This window comes from Ornithodoros turicata, chromosome 3 (genome assembly GCF_037126465.1).
Source record: "Ornithodoros turicata isolate Travis chromosome 3, ASM3712646v1, whole genome shotgun sequence".
Lineage (NCBI taxonomy): Eukaryota > Metazoa > Arthropoda > Arachnida > Ixodida > Argasidae > Ornithodoros > Ornithodoros turicata.
This window is the reverse complement of record NC_088203.1, coordinates 21,409,410-21,428,982: the sequence shown is the minus strand read 5'-3', so window position 1 is coordinate 21,428,982 and position 19,573 is coordinate 21,409,410. Positions and strand designations below refer to the sequence as shown.

The 19,573-nt window shown below is 46.3% G+C and overlaps 1 protein-coding gene across 1 annotated transcript in view; it reads right to left on the bottom strand.

Annotated features, from left to right (window-relative positions):
* Positions 1-681: 681 nt before the first annotated feature.
* LOC135388272 (uncharacterized) overlaps positions 682-19,573 on the bottom strand; it is a 363,678-nt gene continuing 344,786 nt past the window's right edge. The window contains exons 7-10 of the mRNA XM_064617701.1: positions 17,895-18,015; positions 10,487-10,678; positions 1,040-1,201; positions 682-985 (exon numbers count right to left, since the gene is read on the bottom strand). Of these exons, the coding sequence (XP_064473771.1) occupies positions 785-985; positions 1,040-1,201; positions 10,487-10,678; positions 17,895-18,015 (676 nt within the window). The 3' untranslated portion in view covers positions 682-784. The remainder of the gene's footprint in view (positions 986-1,039; positions 1,202-10,486; positions 10,679-17,894; positions 18,016-19,573) is intronic.

Genomic DNA, 19,573 nt, shown 5'->3' with positions numbered 1-19,573 from the left:
CAGTGGATTCCAGCCCATGGCGGTGTCGAAGGCAGTGAACAGGCTAACAGTGCCGCCGAAGCAGCTCTCTCGTCTCGGAGACTGACGAGTATTGCACTGCTGAGAGGAGTTCGTCGGCCCGTACTTCGTCGCCCCGTGACTCCTCCTCGCTACCCGCCAACGGACCGCTGACATCCCCCTCCCCCGCCATGCTGAGCAGTGCTCGCTTTCCGCATGCGTGCATATATTTCTCGTCAAGATCCCGCATTAGTTCGTCGAATGCGCCTCGATGTGGCGTTCACAGCACAGTGGCGCTACCGCTTGAGACAAGTTGGCTCTCCCCACTGCAGCCACTGCGGTGCTGTGATGTATAGATATATAGCACATTCTTCTCCATTGCCCACACTACCAACCTTCCCGAACCGTATACTCCCCGGATCCCTCAACGAGCTAGACTCCCACCCCCTCTGCCACAAAATTGCTTGGTCCCTGGCCACATCCAGCACACCAACGCTCTGCCCTCAAGGCTCTCCACCTTTCTGGACACCACAGGACTTCTTATTGGACAGGATTCTTATTGTGAAGGGGCTCATTATTTAATTCCCCGCGTCACCACCAGCAATGGGGTAGAGTACGGCCCCTGCGATGAAACTCCCAAGTCATCATACCGTAATTGAAACACTACAGTGCACGTTGTACACGCCACCTCTATCTCTGTATTTTTTGGGAATTTGTCATACTACTGCAGTCTTATCCGCTACACAATTGCTCCTAGCCAAGTCGCTACCTGGCACAAGCACGCACTTCAAGGAGAGGGATCTTGTATTGTGCACGCACTGTCCACACTTTCACAGCTCGAACGTCGTTCATCCATGCAGGTCCTTACAGCACGCACAAATCCAAAGCTGCGTTTCGGTTCAAAGCAGTATTGGTACAAATCACCAAGCTGGAGGTCGAACACCACCCAGCCGCCTTGATATCCGTATTCGCGGTGCGCTTTGCATATCTGAAACACAGGTCAGTTTAATTCCTGTTTAGCAGTGACTATTCGAACACTTACTTTCAGTTTCATGAGTCTCACACTGTCGTAGCCTATGTAGAGCTCATACTCCGGAGATCTTATGAGACGAGAGAGCCTGATGGGATCGCATACATCTGGGTCTTGTGTCAGGGATGCGTTATGAAAGTGGTGATAATCTTGCTCGCCACTGTTCTTGCAGGTCTGAAACGAGATGTACGGTGCTGTTGCCGATGTACACATCTGCTACACATATACATACACCGATGTGCACATATACACACCGCTCGGGCTCGCCAGGGTCCGTGGGCTGGGCCGGACAGGCCCGTACATTGCGTGTCCTAGATCGGGCTGGAACGCGGTTTCGCTTTCGCTAGCCACGGTCAACTATTACCGCTCGCTTCACCGGGCCGGGGTGGATGGAGCCGGGAAACGTTGAAACTGTTGGGGCTTGAGTCGAGCCTGGGCAAGATGCGGACTTGCCAGACTCTGGCTCTGCGACAGCATTGGTCTCGGTTGGTTGGTCCGCGCAGTCCTCGCGGATAATTATTTACTGGAAAAGTAACTAATAGCCTCTAATCATTCTTCCCAATAAGCATTTTACAGTATTAACGACAGCTACTTGTTGCTCAGTTGCTTTATTCGTGTAGTAACTGGAGCTGGTACCCAGTTACTTTTCCCAAGACAGTGTAGAGTTACGACAATGTGTGCCCTTGCAAGGGCGCTTTTTACATTATCCAAGGTACCCCCGCCATATATTTTTTTTTCGTTTGGATTCGAACACGCTGCTTCCGCACCTCGTTCGATATTAAATGAAGCTGCCCCCTTGAGTCTCCAAGTGGAGTATTGGAAGCCAATCGCTGTTTATTCTTGCCGGAACTACATAGTTTTAGCGAGTCTTTTTCGCTTTCGCTTCTTGGATTTTCGCGCATCCACTTTACGGATCGGTCAGCGAGACGTGGAGAGCGCGGTTTCATACGATTGACCCACTCGCGCTGAGGGTTTAGTTGCATTCAGCGAGGACAATGCGATGCAAAATAGCGGCTGAGTAGAGGACATGCAGTGAGATTGTCATATGTTTACTGTTGCCGTCGATGTATATCCTCTTGTTCGATGTAACAAATATTCAGTAGAGCATTTCACACGGGTATCAGTGTCCAGTTGTGGCATCAGAATTGTGCTCCATGTAAGAACGTTTGTATATGCAAGGCTCATTAAAGCTATGCGAAGTTATGCTATGCTCTCGATAGTTAGACCGAACAGGGAACGACACACGGATTGATTAACCTTTCTCAAAAGGAAACCGCCTCCTACACCTCCTTTTTCATCAAGGTGAGACTTTTTTTGTTGTCATCAACGTTTCCTTTTTCAACTGTGCCGGCGTATGCTTGACAGCACGTTGGCGCCCGGTGACGACGTTTCTCGACTACAGCATTTGCGCAGAGGAAAGGCTGGAAAGTATAGCGTGATCTTAAATATTTACTACGAGAAAATATGTGAGTGATCCACTGCGACCCAGTCGCTTCTCAAGACGAGCTGGAATGGGGATGAACGGATCTTCCGATCTGCTAAGTCTCTAGCTCGCTCTAGTCTCTAGTCGCTTTTCGAATCTGGAAGATATGTCGTTTGCATCGCTCGCGGGCGACTCACTACAACTGAACATGCTACAGACTAAATTTCCTGACTTTGGAATCGAACAGAATATATAGCATTGTAATTCCATGTCTATACCAAAACTTCCACGAGTTCAAAACTGCTCGAATTTCGATTTCCACGCCACCACATCTGCTGTAGCCCTCCAACGTGGAGAGCAAAGGTTGGCAATGTACAACCTTTTGTTAGGAGATAGAAAATAGAGCTCGATAGGATGACACCTCTTGGAAAACCCTTCACGATCTTTCACACGGCCCTACACACCGTTAACGCAGGAGAGCATTCGGCTTTCGCCTTTCGCATTCGCCTTTCGCATTCGCCTTTCGGGCTTCCTCCGATACATCTTGGCGGTGCAGTCTCGCAGTCTCTGCCTTCTTTCGTCGCCGCTCCTCAGCACAGGTTTTATAACCCATGGCAAGCCCACGCAGGCACGTCTGAACCTACAACCCAACCGCAGCTGCACTGCCAGCCAGACATGCACTCTTCCTTCCTTCCCTCTCCACGCATGTGCATCGTCGCCAGGCTCCAACAGCTCCCTATAGAGCCTATAGTTTGAGATAATTCATACAACACTGGGCACACAACCAATGAAATTGCGACGAGGTGGATATTATGCACAACCAGTCGGTCAATCAGGAGCCTCAATGTCTGGCTGGCTTTTCGGCGGGTCCTGGCTACCATCGACTTCTACTGCATTTATTTTATACAAAGCACTGATTCAAAGCTCTGATACATGGGTGCACTGTGCATACAAAGTCCACTGCGTTGCTGATACACTGGGACAAAGTTTGAACATGAAGCAGAACGAACACACCGTTCCTACCGACTCCAACCGTTCCAACTCCTACTACCGAGCCAGTCTCATATGAGTGCGTACCATTTCATGATGAGCATCATCTTTCGCTGCCTCCGGTGCATCCATTATAGCGAAGCGGATAGCACTTGTGTGGCACGTAATCCGATCTTTGCTGACAGCCCTCGAAATCCAACGACGCTCGAACTTGTTCTTCACGCTCCAACTCATTAAGCATTCCGGATAGATAGATTGTTCGTGGGATAATAGTTGTGTCCAGAAACAGCACAACACGCGTAGGCTCACGCACGAGTAAACCCACGAACATATTTCTCCAAACTGTCCTGTTGATTGACACCACCGAACACAGGAGGACGACATGCCGGCCGTGCTATTTCGAAACAATGCTGAACCAGCTGAAACGGCAGAGACGCTGCACGCTCATGCGCGCGTACAAAATGCGATTTCAAAACGTTCTCGACCAATCGGAGCGTGCGCACAGTCTAGGCCAATGGGCTTGCAACGTGGTGTATGGGCGCAGTGTTACATACTCTACAGCCGCGTCCGCGGGTACCTGAGGACGACTGCCGTCGCCATCTCCCGATGACGTACTTCAGAGTGCTCTCCATCTGTACTGTCCCTTCCGCTGCGCGCCTCCGCAACCCCAACCTATCATTCTCTTCCCTTGCGGCCACCATACTTTTCAGTGGTTACAGACAGACCACGTCGTTATTCTTTCGTAGCGAGGATTCTAGCGCTAAGGCTTTAAAATATGCGACGTAGAATCACGCGGTTAACAGCATTTGGTCTTACTAGATTTTTTTCCTTACCTGGTGTGACATGTGACATATGTTAGATTTTATGAAAAGTCGTTTTGCCCTATGAATGTGCATGATAATTGACACAGACAGTGAGCAGCTATCTCATCAGAAAAAAGGGCAGTAGACCATGCGTTTCGGTGTGTCTATTTTAGCGTGCCCTCACTTTCAGTCCGGCGAAAGGACTTGCTAAACCCACCCCAAACAGGGGTTCTTCAAAGAGGAGGTAGAGGGATGCATGATCCCAGCAGAAACCGAATGCGAAAAGACATGACTGCAAAAACTACCCCTGTGTCGGCTGAGCTCGGCAACCTCCTTTCGTCGAACTAGAGCAAGGGGCATGCAAAACGTGGTCTAGCCGGCTCTCGGAAACGCATTATGTTTGACAATATTCATGTGGTATGAACTGAGTAAATAAATTTGGCACGCACTTCACAACATTGGTGGGGTAAAAAATCGACATGCCAAATTCAGTATTCAGTATTTGCAAGTCCCAAACGTCGCCACACCAGCACTGGACAGCTGTTTCGGCCTTATTGGACCATCGTCAGCAATGCGCAGGTGGGCGACGCTTGAGTGAGTGGCGCCGGAAGGTCACGTGGAACGTGATGTCCTCCCGTCAGGTGAGCCTGTGCAGCCAAAAAGCTTCGGCTGCTTTTCTTCCAATAATAAAACGGGGTTCGGTTACTGGCAATAATAACGTTTCGTTTTCGTTTCCAGGAGATTTTCAGTGGTCTCCATTTCCTCAGTAGAATTTGTTTTGGAGAGATGTTCCCTAAGCTCGGAGATGCGGTACCACGTTGGCCTAGTACCGTATGTTGTCCTTATTCGAGCTTCATACACAAAATGTCAAATGTGCACTAGCATGCGTCTCTGTAAACTCAAACCACGTTGTGAGCAGCCCGGCCCAGGCCCAGCTGCTACGCCCGCACCCGACCCCTGCCCGACGTCTTCCATAGATTTCCAGCCCGGCCCAGGCTCGACTCTTCCGGCCCAGGCCGTACCCGACTGTTTCCATGCTCGGGCCCGGTCCCAGCCCGCCTCAGCTCTATGTGTTGTCGAGGCCCGGAGGCGTATTTAGATTTACTAAAGAGCACAGCGCAGCGAAGAAAAGGACGCAGCTAATTGGTGGAGACTGAGGAGGTACACTCGAACGGAGCGGCTGTGTCTCTCTGCCGGCAAGCTCCTGTGTCCTTGAGGGGGGGGGGGATATGTTTATTCAGAAGAAAAAAAGAAAGGAAATGTCCTTGGTGCTTGGTTGCTTGCTTGGGAAGGCAGCGCGCGGCGGCGCGTGGGTGGTATGTATGCGGCCATGTGGCTCAAGAGTGACTCATCTTCGCTCTATTGCGCATGCGCCGGTGTTAGTCGCACTGTCTCGAACTCTCACGCGAAAGAAATATGTCAGAACACCTAACCTAACGGACCCTCGTGCCGTAGTCTCAGCAAGCCCGCCATACCAATCGTCCCCAAATGTGTGTGAGTGCATGAGTAACATCCAGACCCATTACACAAAATAAGCATGATCACATATTAAAAAAGTGATAGTTCTCAGATCAGAATACCATAATATCCTATACCCAATAGAAAAGAGTGACATGACAATTCAGCTGTCCAGTCTCGTGAAATATGTTCGCGTACATGTCCGAATGACCATGGCCGGCATTCTCAAGCCCGTACCCGGCCCGGGCGCGGTGGCTGAAACCCGAGCCCGGCTCAGGCCCGCATAAACAACGCAAAGCCCGACCTGGCCGGGCCCGGCTTTCGGGTTACCCCGGCCCGTGCAGTGCGCTATTCGTGACTCGTACTTCCATGCACTGTTGTGTATGTGTTACGTTTTTATTTCCACAGGCTCACATGGCATTCAAATCAGCTACGGAAAAACGGAGTAAGAACAAATGCCGTTGGCACTGTATACTTTGCGTCCTTTCCTTCTCCTTACCCTGTTCTTGATGGAGTACGATTTATAGTACGAAATAGGTACCCTATCCCCTATCTCTTGTTTTCGACGAGCTTCCCGCAGCTAACCTACGCCCATATCCTGAGCACATTGGATCGTTGTTACGTTCACTGAACCAACGTCCTCGAAACCTCTGCCACTTCCTTGGCGACTGTTCACACTTCGGAAGATTTGTCCAAGGTTTCGCCGACATCGCTGCTCCATTACACCAGCTTACTGAATTTACCTGGAAACCCTCCTGTGGTTTACCCCCCTTCGCAACTTATGCGTCTGTCCACCACCCGTGCTCCATCATTTCCCTCCCCTCAACACCAAAGGAATTCCACACTGACGCCAACGAAGTCTCTGACGGCGTCGTCCTCGGTCAACGGTTTCCCAAGAAACCCATGGAAAATCCCGTTGCGTTCCCCAGCCGCGCTCTCATGAAGTCGAGAGAATTTGATCAACAACCGAGAAAGAGTGCCAAGGTGTCTTCTGTTCTACCTCTTCCAGCTGTGTTCCGTCCCTACGTGTACGGTCGCCAGTGCGATACTAGACCATCATGCACTGTGCTGGCGAGGCCCTCCGGCAGCCTCGCCCTCTGGCTCCTCAACCTTCAGAAATACGATTCCTCTCAAATACAAATCAGGAAGCCTCCACCCTAATACCGCCGCTCTGTCACGGTCAGCAATGACTGTACTTGACCCGGCAACCGATCTGTCACAGCTGCCTCTTACCCAGTTGTCACTAACATCCCTCTGCGATACTGGCCTTGCTATCTTCGTGCGGCACTTCGAGTACGTCCGATACACTATGCACAGTGTACACTATATTATTGAAGATATGAAGTGCTCTGTCGGCGCAAAAACCACCCCAGCGGCCGGCATTTTGCTGCTCATTACTCATCGGCACTTCGCCAGTCAGTCCTCACGACTCTCCACGCTGTCCGTTCCACTGTCATTTGATGATAGCGTCCGCCAGCGATAGTTTTGGCCCCGTTTGTAGAAATCAGTGTACAGCTATGTCGTATCCTCCATGGCCTGCCAGAGGTAGAAACTATCCCGCCTTACACACACTCGCTCCGGAACCTAGTGGAACATCTCACAAAACAGCAGACCTCTCTATCTACGACATCCAGCTGCCTTTTTTTTTGGTCATGTCATCCAAGATGTCTTGGCCGCATGTACCACCCTCAAACTGTACCGCCGAACTTTTCAATGACATGTTAGCAGACATACTGGATCACAAAATTTTGAATGCCGTTTTATCATTCGTTCGTGCCTTTTCACCTCCTTTATGGTCGATATCCCTTCAATACGATTACGAGTTCAATTCAATACGAATTCCTTTTTCCGGAAAAAAATTCGTATTGAATTGAACTCGAGATCTGCTCGCTCACCTTTGAATTTTTGATGTGCAAGCTGCTTCTAAGCTCCTCCATGACGCAACCCACTGTTTCCACCCGAACGATCTGATTTGGGTTCCGATGCGAAGTGTCGTTATATTGATCATTGCCATATATTTTTTTATATCACTCCAATGTTTTGTTACCAGGTCACCCCTCTCCATCTTCCACCTGACCACATATGGCGATCCATCGAGACCGCCCGTGTCTTCCAGCTGAAGCCCTACCACTTGCCGTATGAAACTTCCCCATTTCATCACTGCTATTGTCATAGCTTTTCACAGGTCGCTCTCGCGCGGGATACATTAAAGGCTTTCTGGCCTTCTCAGTCGGCCCTCCCTCTGTTACTTCTCCACTTGACATTATCAATTCTTTAGTCTGTAGCAAGATTCACGCTAACGCTTTGATGCCAGCTACGCGAATTAACAGTGCGATTGGCTTACCTTCCTCTCTACTAAAATGTGCACATGTTTCGAGCAATTCTAATCAGAACATTTCTGGGGAATTCATTGAGAAAATTCTATTTAACCTCACTCAAGTGATCACTGAGCCAACGTGAGTTGTTTCAAGCTTTCTCTAGTCTGATTGACATCGTGTTCGTCTCTGATCCCGCCATGGTACAGTTCACGACGCATTTAGACGGACTAAGCGGCCATAAAGTCACCTGGGGTTGTCACTGCTAGTTCAGGGGAAATCACGTGCACAAAAATTGGTAAGGAACTACAGCAAGGGCAATTGCAACGCCATGCGCGAGGAACTAGTCTCATCTGCCAATACATTTTCTACAAAATTTTTGTTCCCGATCAGTGGAGGAGAACTGGCAACTATTTAAAAAAAGGTTAATGAACTGATAGACAAGCACATACCACTGACTACTCTCCGCACCTTGTCCTGTCGCTGTCCTTGGTTTCATAGGAAGTTAAGGACGTTGACAAACAAAAGAAAGCGCTTATACAAACGAGCCAAATCCACAAACCGTGACCAGGCTTGGCGACGGTATTATGAAACAGCACGAGAATTCAAGACGGAGTTAGATATAAGCAAACGTAAGTTCTACTCTGAAGACCTCCCTTCCTTGCTCACATCAAATCCAAGGAAGTTCTGGCGAATCATCTCTCCGACTTCGTCAAATAACGACCTCGCAATTTCCGGAAGCAATGGTATGCCCCTGGACGACTATGGTAGCGCCTGTGCTTTCAGTGATTACTTTTCCACGGTCTTTACACATGAGGACCTGAGTTCGATCCCATCCTTACCGTTTTCTAACATAGCAGAAATGTCTATGGTCTCGATATCCGTCAGTGGCATAATTAATATTATAGGTAATATGAAACTGTCATCATCAGCTGGCACAGGCAATATCAACAGCAAAGTTTTAAAAAATATAAAGGAGCCCGTTTCAGTCCTACTGGCGCAAATCTTTACACAGTCCTTGAGTATTGGTCATATAGCTGCTGACTGGAGAGTGGGAAAAAATATCCCAATTCCTAAATCAAGTCCACGCCACTTGGTCGAAAGCTATCGCCCTCACGGCTGTGCCCTCTAAAATACTGGAGCACATAATATTTCCCAATGTTATGTCTTTCCTTGAATCCCAGAATATGCTGTCCCCCCATCAACACAGATTCAGGAAAGGGTTCTCGTGTGAGACCCAACTTGCAGAGCTTACTAATGATATACATGCAGCAATGAATGCTAACACTCAAACCGATGTCATTTTTCTAGACTTCTCGAAAGCGTTTGACCACGTACCCCATTCTCTGTTACTGTACAAATTGCCTTGCTACGGGATTCATCCTGCACAAATTAACTGAATTCGCTTCTTTCTTACTGCCAGTCCAGTTCTGCTCAGTTAACGATTCTTCATCTCCGCTAACGAACGTAACATCTGGTGTACCACAGGGTACAGTTCTTGGTCCACTTCTCTTCCTGCTTTACATCAACGATCCCCCCCTATCATCCCTCTCAACCATTCGCCTTTTCGTTGACGATCGCTTCGTCTACAGAACACTGTCGGATTAGCAAGATCAAGTTGAGCTGCAACGGGACCTTTGTAACATAGGAAGGTGGTGCTCCCTATGGCAGATGCTACTTAATAGCTCCAAGAGTAAAATAGTTCAGTTCTCCATGAAGCGTGAAGTCCTGGCCTACAATTATAGTATCGGTGACGAAGCTCTCAGCCACAGTAACTCATACAAATATCTTCGTGTCACGATTACAAAAGATCTGCACTGGGCCGCCCACGTGAATTCAATAACAGCGGATGCCAACCGAGCCTTAGGCTACATCAAACGGAATCTGCTCCTCTGTCCTCCTCACGTTCGCCTCCGGGCTTACGAAACTTTCGTAAGACCCAATGAAGAATATGCGTCCGCCATTTGGAGCCCACATCAGCATAACCTAATATCCTCCATTGAGGCCATCCAAAACAGGGCTGTGCGCTTCATTTCCTCCTCATATTCACTGTCCACCAGTGTGTTCTTTATTCTTTTGTTCCATCTGCAATGCCGGATTGGAATACTCTTCCACAGCGCATTGTAGACATTGTTAATCCGAGTGCTTTCCGTGACGAACTATGTACATATTTTCAGTGAATATCTTTTTGCAAAGTTTCTCTTTTCAGTCTCTTTTTCCCCCTTGCTTCTAACATGACATAACAGTATGTGTAAACAATGTATCATTTTAAGTTTGTGCTATAATTGTAGCTCGCGGGTGTTGTTGTATATTGGTTTTCTACAACTTACTGTACTCGCCACTTTTTTGTCCACCCCTCATGTAATGTCCCTGGGCTCTTGAGGTACAATAAATAAATAAATTACTGTTCTGCAGTCGGTGGTTACGATCCGATTTACGTAATCTATAGCGTGGGCAAACTGAAACTTACATAATATATGGCAGAGGAAATAGTTGATGCACCGCACTCTAGAAGAAGGTCAAAATTCATTTTCTTCTCTGCATCGCTAGTCGGGCGCCGGTTAGTAAAGAAGGTAGAGAACCTGCCGTGTGGGGTGAGGGACAGAAGTTGGGTCATTTTCTTCGGGATATGCAGTCTCCGTCGGAAATCCAATGAATGCACCTGCATCGTCCCATGGCAAATTGGCAATTAATATTAAATTCGGTACTTCTTTAGCAGCCAGAAGTATAAGAGATCGGAACCCGAAGAATCAGCAATAGGAAAGTTTCAACCAGCAGCCTTACCATGCAAGCAGGATCAAAAGCACCACGATCGCAAAATCGTCAGATACAAGTACAGGTATCAGGAAGTCAACAAACAATTTAGAAGGACAACCTTAAGGGGTGCACACCTTGCACAATTTGGAAACTCGAGAAGCCCCCTACGTGAAGCACCAAAGCTGTCGTGTTTATGACATCCGACTCCAGTGTCCTGTACTATGGTGAGGGAGCTCACCATTCATTTGGTTACCACGTTAAAACTATATCGGTTCGGGTTTAGGATTGACGGTAAGGGTTTAGTTCCGGTTCAGCTCCGGGAGACAACTATAATGGTTCAAACCCGTTTTACCAAACGGTTCGGCTCACGAACGAGTTCAGGGGCCACGGGTGGGCCACATTTCCGGTTGTGTCGTACACTGCTGGTACAGTGGTACAGTGGACAGGAAGTCGTCAACGGTCGTTCACGAATTTGAAAGATTTTGCGCGATATGAAAGACAAGAGTAGTAGTGGTTAGAACAGCAGCGTAACCACAAATTAACCGTTCGTGTTGACTGCCCCAGCACGTCACTCGTGCCGACCCACCGCGTTGTTCACAAGATCTGGGCAGGAATATGGCAGTCAACCAGGCCTGCTACGTCAGCATAAGTCATTAAGTCATTGATATTATATCACGTTAATCAGAAAAACTGTGAACTGTGTGAATTCAACCCGCAGTCAAATGCAGTCATTTCATGAATGCTACCCATAACTGTCATTCTGAGAACACGTTGACATCCCTCACTCATCCTGAGGATTTCACTGTAGGACAGAAATGACATCCTGGGAATATTCTCAAAGGATCCTCAATTTGTTAGAAAAGTTAGAATGAGACTCCACTGATGATCCTAGGGACAACATCTGGGGACAAAAATGAGATAGTCTCAGGAGCCCTATAGGATCATGTTGTTCTGCATGTAGCTATAGTGAATCTTCTTTCATCTCTCTCATTTAGAAGTGAGCAGACGTTTACAGCAGAAAGAAACTTTTTTTCAGTTTGTCAACCTCAGCCACCAGCTTGTCATTTTCAGTTTCTCTTTGATTGTTTTCGATTACGAAGAATGGGTGTCGCGGTATAAAAAGCAAAAATATAGAAGGTCCAGTGACACTACGTCTAAGGCGGCAGTGGCATTTCCTTTCGCAGATAAAACATACTATATATTGCTTGTCTTGCGATCTCCTGCATGTGCGAGAGTCGTCCTAGCATCTCAGTCAAAACGAAGGGTGAGGTACCTAAGTTAATTTCATGTATAAGCAACACCGCTGTGACAAATTCCTCGGAGTATTAGGTTACAACAAAGGTGACGTCAGTGTTTCCTACTTAGCTGATTTCAAGCATCCATCGAAAGTTGAGCACGCGCTGTAATATGCCGTCACTTTTCTGTATCTTCCACGGAAATGCTCCGTGTAGCATCCAGTCAGGGACCTTGCTCGGATATTATTGCTAACAAGATCATAATGAAAGACTAGCAAGCTATACTTTATTGCACATTAAACCCAGTGCATGGAGTATTCATTGATATAATTCAATTTGTATTTGTACCCCTGTATTTTTGTATTTTCTCTTTGTAGTATTTTTCGTAGGGGGAATATACATTTATTAAAAGGAAAGGTCTGCCAGGTACTTTATTGATGATCACTGCTGGTGCGGTTGAATTTGGTTAGGACAAACAAACTGGAACACTAATCAATGGGTGGAGGCATTGAAATGCATAACGCAATATTAAACTAATTTACTTCTAGTATATACATCCTCCAGCTGACGGCTGCAGGACGTACGCAAATAACTATCACTGGTAGATCCCATGATGACACTCTGGACCTCCTCCGGACATCCCATCACAAACAAGGACGCGATAGCACTTTGAGGACGTCCTGAGGATTGCGATATTCCATTCTTCTACATTATTAGTTCATAATTCCCCACCCTAAGAACACACTGTCGTCCCTCGGATATCTGACAGTTATCACACCAGGACAAGCAGGACGTTTGCGGGAGGGCAAAATCGGTCCTCAGGGTATCCCTCATTTGCTAAAATGGAACTCTCAGATGTCCTTACGATATCCTTTTGGTTGTCGCTATGAGGTCATCAAGGACCGATATAGAAAAGTGTGAAGACACAGCAGGGACTTAACCTAGCATTGTTTTATTTTACCTCTTTTCTTTTCATCAGAAACCACACTCAGTCAGGACAACTTCTGTTTCACTGATTGATTACTCTCAATTCATATTGATAAACTGCCGCATAAAGTGTAGTACTTTCCATAAGGGGAATGAGCGACTGGAACTTTAACAAACGAAACGAAAAGAAAAAAGAAAGTAAACGAAAAAAGAACCGACAGAAACAAAAAAAAAAAAAGAAAAAGTCTTGCCCGGAGTACAAAGACCCAGAAACCCACTTCGAAAGGTACTGAAATTCCCTTCCACAGAAAAATCAGACACAATATATTGTTTGTAAGCGTGAGCTACTCAAGCGAGAAATTGCTTGAAGTGTCAACTCTCAAGCAATGTGAAGTATATGTTTCCTACTTCTTTTGGTTTGCGACATTCGGGTAGGACCTTCAAAAGTCAAAAGCAGTGCTATAGAGTCTGCTTTTCTGTTTTTCCGCTGTAAATGCTCCAAGTATCATTGACAGACACATTTTTGGAGGAAACGAAATTTCACGTAGGACCGCGCCCTCTCTCCTGACGAATGTCGTTCAGCCCCTGGGATCGGCCCAGAAAGCAAAAAAAAAAAAAAAAGTGCCACTCAATATCTGCAGAGGAAACTTGAACAAAGTGACATTCCTCATTCTGAAAGCTATACTGGGACTACGTGGGACAATCTGCGATTGTCATCCTCAGGACGTTCTGGGAATACATATCGAAGGACGAGGACACGATGACACTCTGAGGATGCCCAGGGGACCGTCTGTGTTGTTGGGGCATTTACTATGTTAAAATAACGTTTCTGTTATTTCGAGACTCCAGCAAATCTGGAGCATTCCTGCAGGGCTCAGGAGAAAAAAGGATAGTCTTTATGTTCATACAAAACATTCTCAGCCTTTAGTTCCATTCAGTTCTGGTTCAGCTCCAAGATGACGTCGAATATTTCAGTTCGGTGTAGTTCCGGTTCTGCGAAAAAAAAAAATCAGTTCAGGCTCAGGGTTGCTTCGGCTCCGTGGATAACACATCCAGCAATCTTCTTCTAATTAATAATGAGCAAAACGCCTTTAAGGGGATTGCGATAGGTCATCCTATGTTGTCCCTGATAAATGTAAAAGACAGTTCCTTATGCCGAAATGTACCTACATTGAAAGTTTCACAGGGAGGAAGCTCATAGTGGACATCACAGCCCTCGCTGCCACTAGTGAGGCAGCGCAATGCCAATGGGAAGGGACACAACTATAACGTCCCAACTCTCACTGACATTTGCGCTTTGTTCTTGAGTGCACTGAGTGTATGTCACTAAGCATAACTTTTACACATAACTTTTTGGCGTCAGTATTCTGGCGTGCACAACAGCGCGCCCACGATATAATGAATCACGTCCATCAAAACTGTCTCAGTCCCTTTAATGCATACAGGTTTAAATCGCGTGACCTGCTGGACCTAGAAATGGCATTTACAAAATCACTGCCGCAGTGACACATCAGAGAGCTGCAGACCACACCCCCTCCCTCTAGTGTGAGGTTTGTGGTAGAGAGCCCCCTCTGTTGGTAGAAAAAAACGTCTGCTACAGACATTGTGACCTGTTTCTAGTCCAGTTTCAGCGCGAAAAAATAGTATTGCAATCACAAGAGTATATCCATGGCTATTGTGCAATCCTTCATTGCGAGTGTACAACTGGAGAGCAACGTATGTGTCAGTGCTGTATTTAAAGCGAGCATTTCCTAGAGAGTCCCAGTCACAGCAAAGTCTGATATGTTGTGTACCTACACGAGCGGCTTTTATGGCTCTATAGCTTAACAGTGCGGAGGCCATCGGTCACTCAAGGTCCCGCCAAATGAGCCAGGAAGAAGAGACGCTAGCTTTACTTCAGGATACCAAGCCTGATAGAAACCTTCCAATACGCAGTGTTTACTTGAGTGATATGTCAAAGATGGAACAGCAACATACATTCCCCCGCTCGATCGGCATGGTGATGCAGCTGCCGCATGTACATTAAGGAAACGCATCCCCTTACAGTCCTATTCATATGTCTATGTCAAGATCAATTGTGACGTCCTGGTGGAGTCACCAAACAGATTTCTGAAGTAACAAGTCCTACTCCATAAGGCACCACACAGTCAAGGAGAACTGGGGTGTCGCTGTACAACGCACAGTGAGATTCGCCTTGCACTACTTGTTCTTCCCGTAGTATCAGCGGTCCAAACCTCCAGAACACACACGGTTCTCAGGATGTCCTCGGTGTCATCATGTCCTCGTCCTTCGAGGTGTATCCCCTGAACCTCCTGAGTGTCATTCAGGTACGTCCTCTGCCCGTCCCTGTGTGTAGCTAGCGGAGCGACAAGTATTACTTTGTTTAGTTTACCTGCTTAGGCTCCCTGAATACATTTGTTTGGTTTTTAGGTCGATGCTTGGACCAGATTGACATTTTTCTGAAACAAATGGTAGTCCGGCGTAAAATTATCTGCCTCTGAAAAGGATGAGTGTCTATGATACATGGAGCACTTCTCGTGGAAAGGACAGAAATGCGCGATTCTGTCGTACTGCTTTTGACTTTCAAAAGTCCTACCTGAATGTGTCAAACAAAAGGAGTAAGGAACACAGACTTTGCAGTGATTCAGAACTGATACTTCAATCAATTCCTTGCTTGGCATATTTTTTCTTTGCGTAATTGAAAGAAACGTGGACAGCTCACCATTCGTTTTGTGTTGCAGGTGAGCAGTGCTGTCGCACTTAACAAGCAACACTACTCTGTTCTTGCTTCGGAAGAGAATTCTAGTACCTTTCGGAGTGGGATTTTCTATGTCTTTTATATTTCTCTCTGCTTCCCTTTTAAACCGCTGCACATATTTTCCGCTATGGAAAGCGCTAGGAATGAGCGGCCTGATTTTATTGCAGCAGTCAGCGAATATGAAAGGAATCGGCATACAACTGTCCATATGCAATAAAAAAACGTTGATGCGATTGAATGCGTCAGCACATAAAAAAATAAAGTGTTTCATCCAAGAAGTGCCCTCGCGTTGTTCTAAAGTTGTCCTCACATAGCGTCTGGGGATGCTCTAAGGATCCCCTGTGGACGCTATATTACTGCCAAAATGACGTGTTGAGGATGATTTGAGGATCAGATTCACCCTCCTGGGGATGTCACCCCCGTCCCTGCATTATGCTCTTAGGGTATCCATGGGATGACAGTGTGTTGTCAGGGAATACATCGTGGTCGTTGATGGCCTTCGAACCCTTTTTAGAAATCAGTTAACCGAAGAGCGTCAAGCGTCTGGGAAGACGTAGGAGACAGTAGCAAATGCTCCAGCCTCAGCGGTGTTGCTCAGCGATGGTGGCCGATGCCACCTCGATCAAGCGATCCCAGATCCAAAGAGGAGCGTCCCTAGAACACACGTCACATAGTGACGCGCGTCTTTATTGCGTGTGGATCTTGGCTGTTGTAGGTGTCACAGGTTTGTTACGGTAATTGTGGGAAAACGGTTTCTGGGTACCCAACATTTCGTACTGAGCAAAAACAAACAAAGTGTTCCTCTAGACTGCTCCTCAAAGTGCCCACTATAGATGAAATATGTGCTCTTTCGACAATAACCCCTTATGTCCCCTATCCCTTGCCATGCAGGAAAGGATATCAATACATTTGCAGCCCTTTTATACGTCTGGTGAATTACATGGACCGAATGTGTGAAACGATTATTGCCGTACGTTTATGGCTGCTTTTCAGTAAATACAGAAAACCAGGAACGCTACTTATAATCCAGAACTCAAATGTAACATGAGGCCAGGAAGGGCTGAATCTCTGCTCTCCACTCTCGCTGTGCCAGTAACGCGCAGGTGTGTGTGGAAAGCCCAAAAATTGATTCACTCATTTCACTATTTTTTTTGCAGTACGTTGTGTGAGCTTGTTATGAACAACTTGTGTGGGGAATATGAACCACGTCACGAGTTGGCTAATATGGAAACTTCGCAACGGAACTTTCGCCTTGCTGCTTACTACCCCTCAATAAACGAACGGAACGATGTCACCGATCTTCACCTTCTGGTATCTGGAGAAAAGCAGTTACGAGGCAGCTCTGAGATTTTTTTATCGGGACACCTGTGGAACGTACAACCTCAAAGATGAGCAAACAGCACAGTGAGCAATGATAAAGCAGTCCTGAAGCATACAGACATTATGTGTGAAAAAAATTAACTGCAGGCATAAATGGTAACGAAAATAAGTCCTGAAAAACTGAAGTACAGTGCTCAAAATGGTCAGTCGATTTTTTAAAAACAAATATAAGATATTTTCAGCAATTTCATCTGCCAATGTACTTCCCAAGCACTAGGCCTCAAGATATATGTATTGGAACGATAAATAAACGGAAAGTTGACCTGATCACCCTGCTTGAAATCACTTTTCTCTCTTTTTTTCTCTCTTTTCTCACTTTTGGGATCATTCTGATAGCTTGTCTAAAAAACATGCTGCCCACGATCAGTAGTCCTCGTTTTTCTTTAAATGAAGCAGATATAAAGATTTTACAACCGCCAATTGGCATTTGACGTGCGAGCCTTTTTTCCAACTAAGCCTACCACTTCAGCGTGGAGGGCTTTGTGTGTTGTTACCGCAGAAACAAACATTTTGGTTACCAGATGTTTCTTATTGCTCCACGACGGCACAAGCAACGCAGCAGTTTCTGAGAACACCACACACACAAAAAAGTCATGCTATGCCTCTATCTGTGATGGAAGGGTGACACTTTCCTCAGGTTACTATTACCCTTATAGATATAGACACAGCAATTTGGGGAGTAAATAATTAAATGGTGTAGCTGGATACGAGCGTCCAAGTGTCCAACAATGGGTTAACAGTGTGCACACGAACAAGAATGTTATGGTGACGTTTCTATGTGCCTCTGGTGGCCAACCAACATTATCACTGGTATCACTTACAAACGTCGGCTGGTCAGAAAAGGCTGGCTTTGTCCAGACTGAAGGTGCCGCCACACGGCATACGTCATCGGGTTCTCTTAGATATGTCGTCAGGAACAAAATTCCATCAGGCTGTCCTTCACTGCAAGGAGATGACAGTATGCTATAGACTTTTCATCTACTGTCGCACTCGATCCTGAATGAGTCGAGTGGTCACGAATGGTTTCTTTCAGAATACCCAATTCTTCAAAATGTTTATGCGGTCAAAATATTTGATAAATGAATTACCACAACGTTAAAGCCCATAAACACTGTTTCGCTAAACACGACACACAGGCCTGGTGGACAATTACTACTTTGAGTGGAAATGGTAGTTCTAGTTGTAGTGGTAGTTGTTGTGGGTACTATTTTTGCAAGAATACTTTTGGAACCACCGCTATACGAACTATTCAAACTAAAATTTGTGATACGATGCAACTGATGTGTCCCACTGTTTTAATTGGTTGTCACTTCTAGTAGTTACAGATAGGTGAGCCATGGCAAAGCGAAATGGTCCCAAATATTACCCCCAAATACCGCCGCGTTCTGATACAAGGGCGCAGCGAGCAAAAATCATACCCTCTCTGGTAGAAGCTTGCATGTAATACATGATTTGTAGAATACAACCAGCAAACTATGCCTCTAACAAACAAAAAGAAAGCCAAATGTGAACCCCATGACGACTACAGTCATTAAAAAATTCCTCTCTCCTCCTCTTTTCAGCGAATTAGGCGTAGAGTAGAAGATCGTTAAATCATAAAAATCTGTGCATATTATAGGTTATAACAAGCTAGAAAGACAGGCTTCACATAGAACTTCACATAGTACAACTCATTTATACACTTAGATGTATACATTTGGCAAAGCACTTTTTTGTCAAAGTTTTTTCAACGCATACTTGCAAAGTAGGCTTGCGAGCGCTGTCGGAGTATAAGCGCACCTTGCTCCTACTGCCCCCGAAAACATTTTAAAAACTGGGATTATTACAAAAGAAATGCTGGAGATTTCTCTAAATGAACAACGTCAAAAGGTAATATTCCTATTGACCTTTTTAGACAGGTTTCAATGTCAGGACTGCAAGGCTGATGGCAAGGCACAACTGACGGCCGTTTTCCCTTTTGGCCCTTGTTGTCATACGCCAGTCTATAGGTCTATGCATTGTCTATAGGTCTTGACCTTGCACACCTTGCATCCCGTCATTGGTTTCTGCTTCCTCCGTCTTCGTTGACAATAGTGCCTGACCGATGAAAACGAGGGGTTTGTTCTACGCAGGACAATTCTATTCCCCCCAAGAACATTGGCGATCCTCAGGACTTCCTCAAAGTGTCATCGCGTCCTCGTCCGGAGGAGATGCTGAGGGTGTCATCATGGGATCTTCCAGAGATAATCATTTGCGTATGTCCTGCGGTCGTCAGCCGGAGGATATACATAGGAGAAGTAAATTAGTTTAATATTGCGTTGTGCATGTCAATGCCTCCACCCATTAATTACTGTTCCGGTTGTCATAACCAGATTCAACCGAACCAGCAGTGACGAACTACAAAAATACTGCAAAGAAAAAATACAAAAATGGAGGGGTACAAATACAAATTGAATGGTTTCAATGGATATTCCATGCACTGGGTTGAATGTGCGATAAAATATAGCTTGCTAGCTTTCAT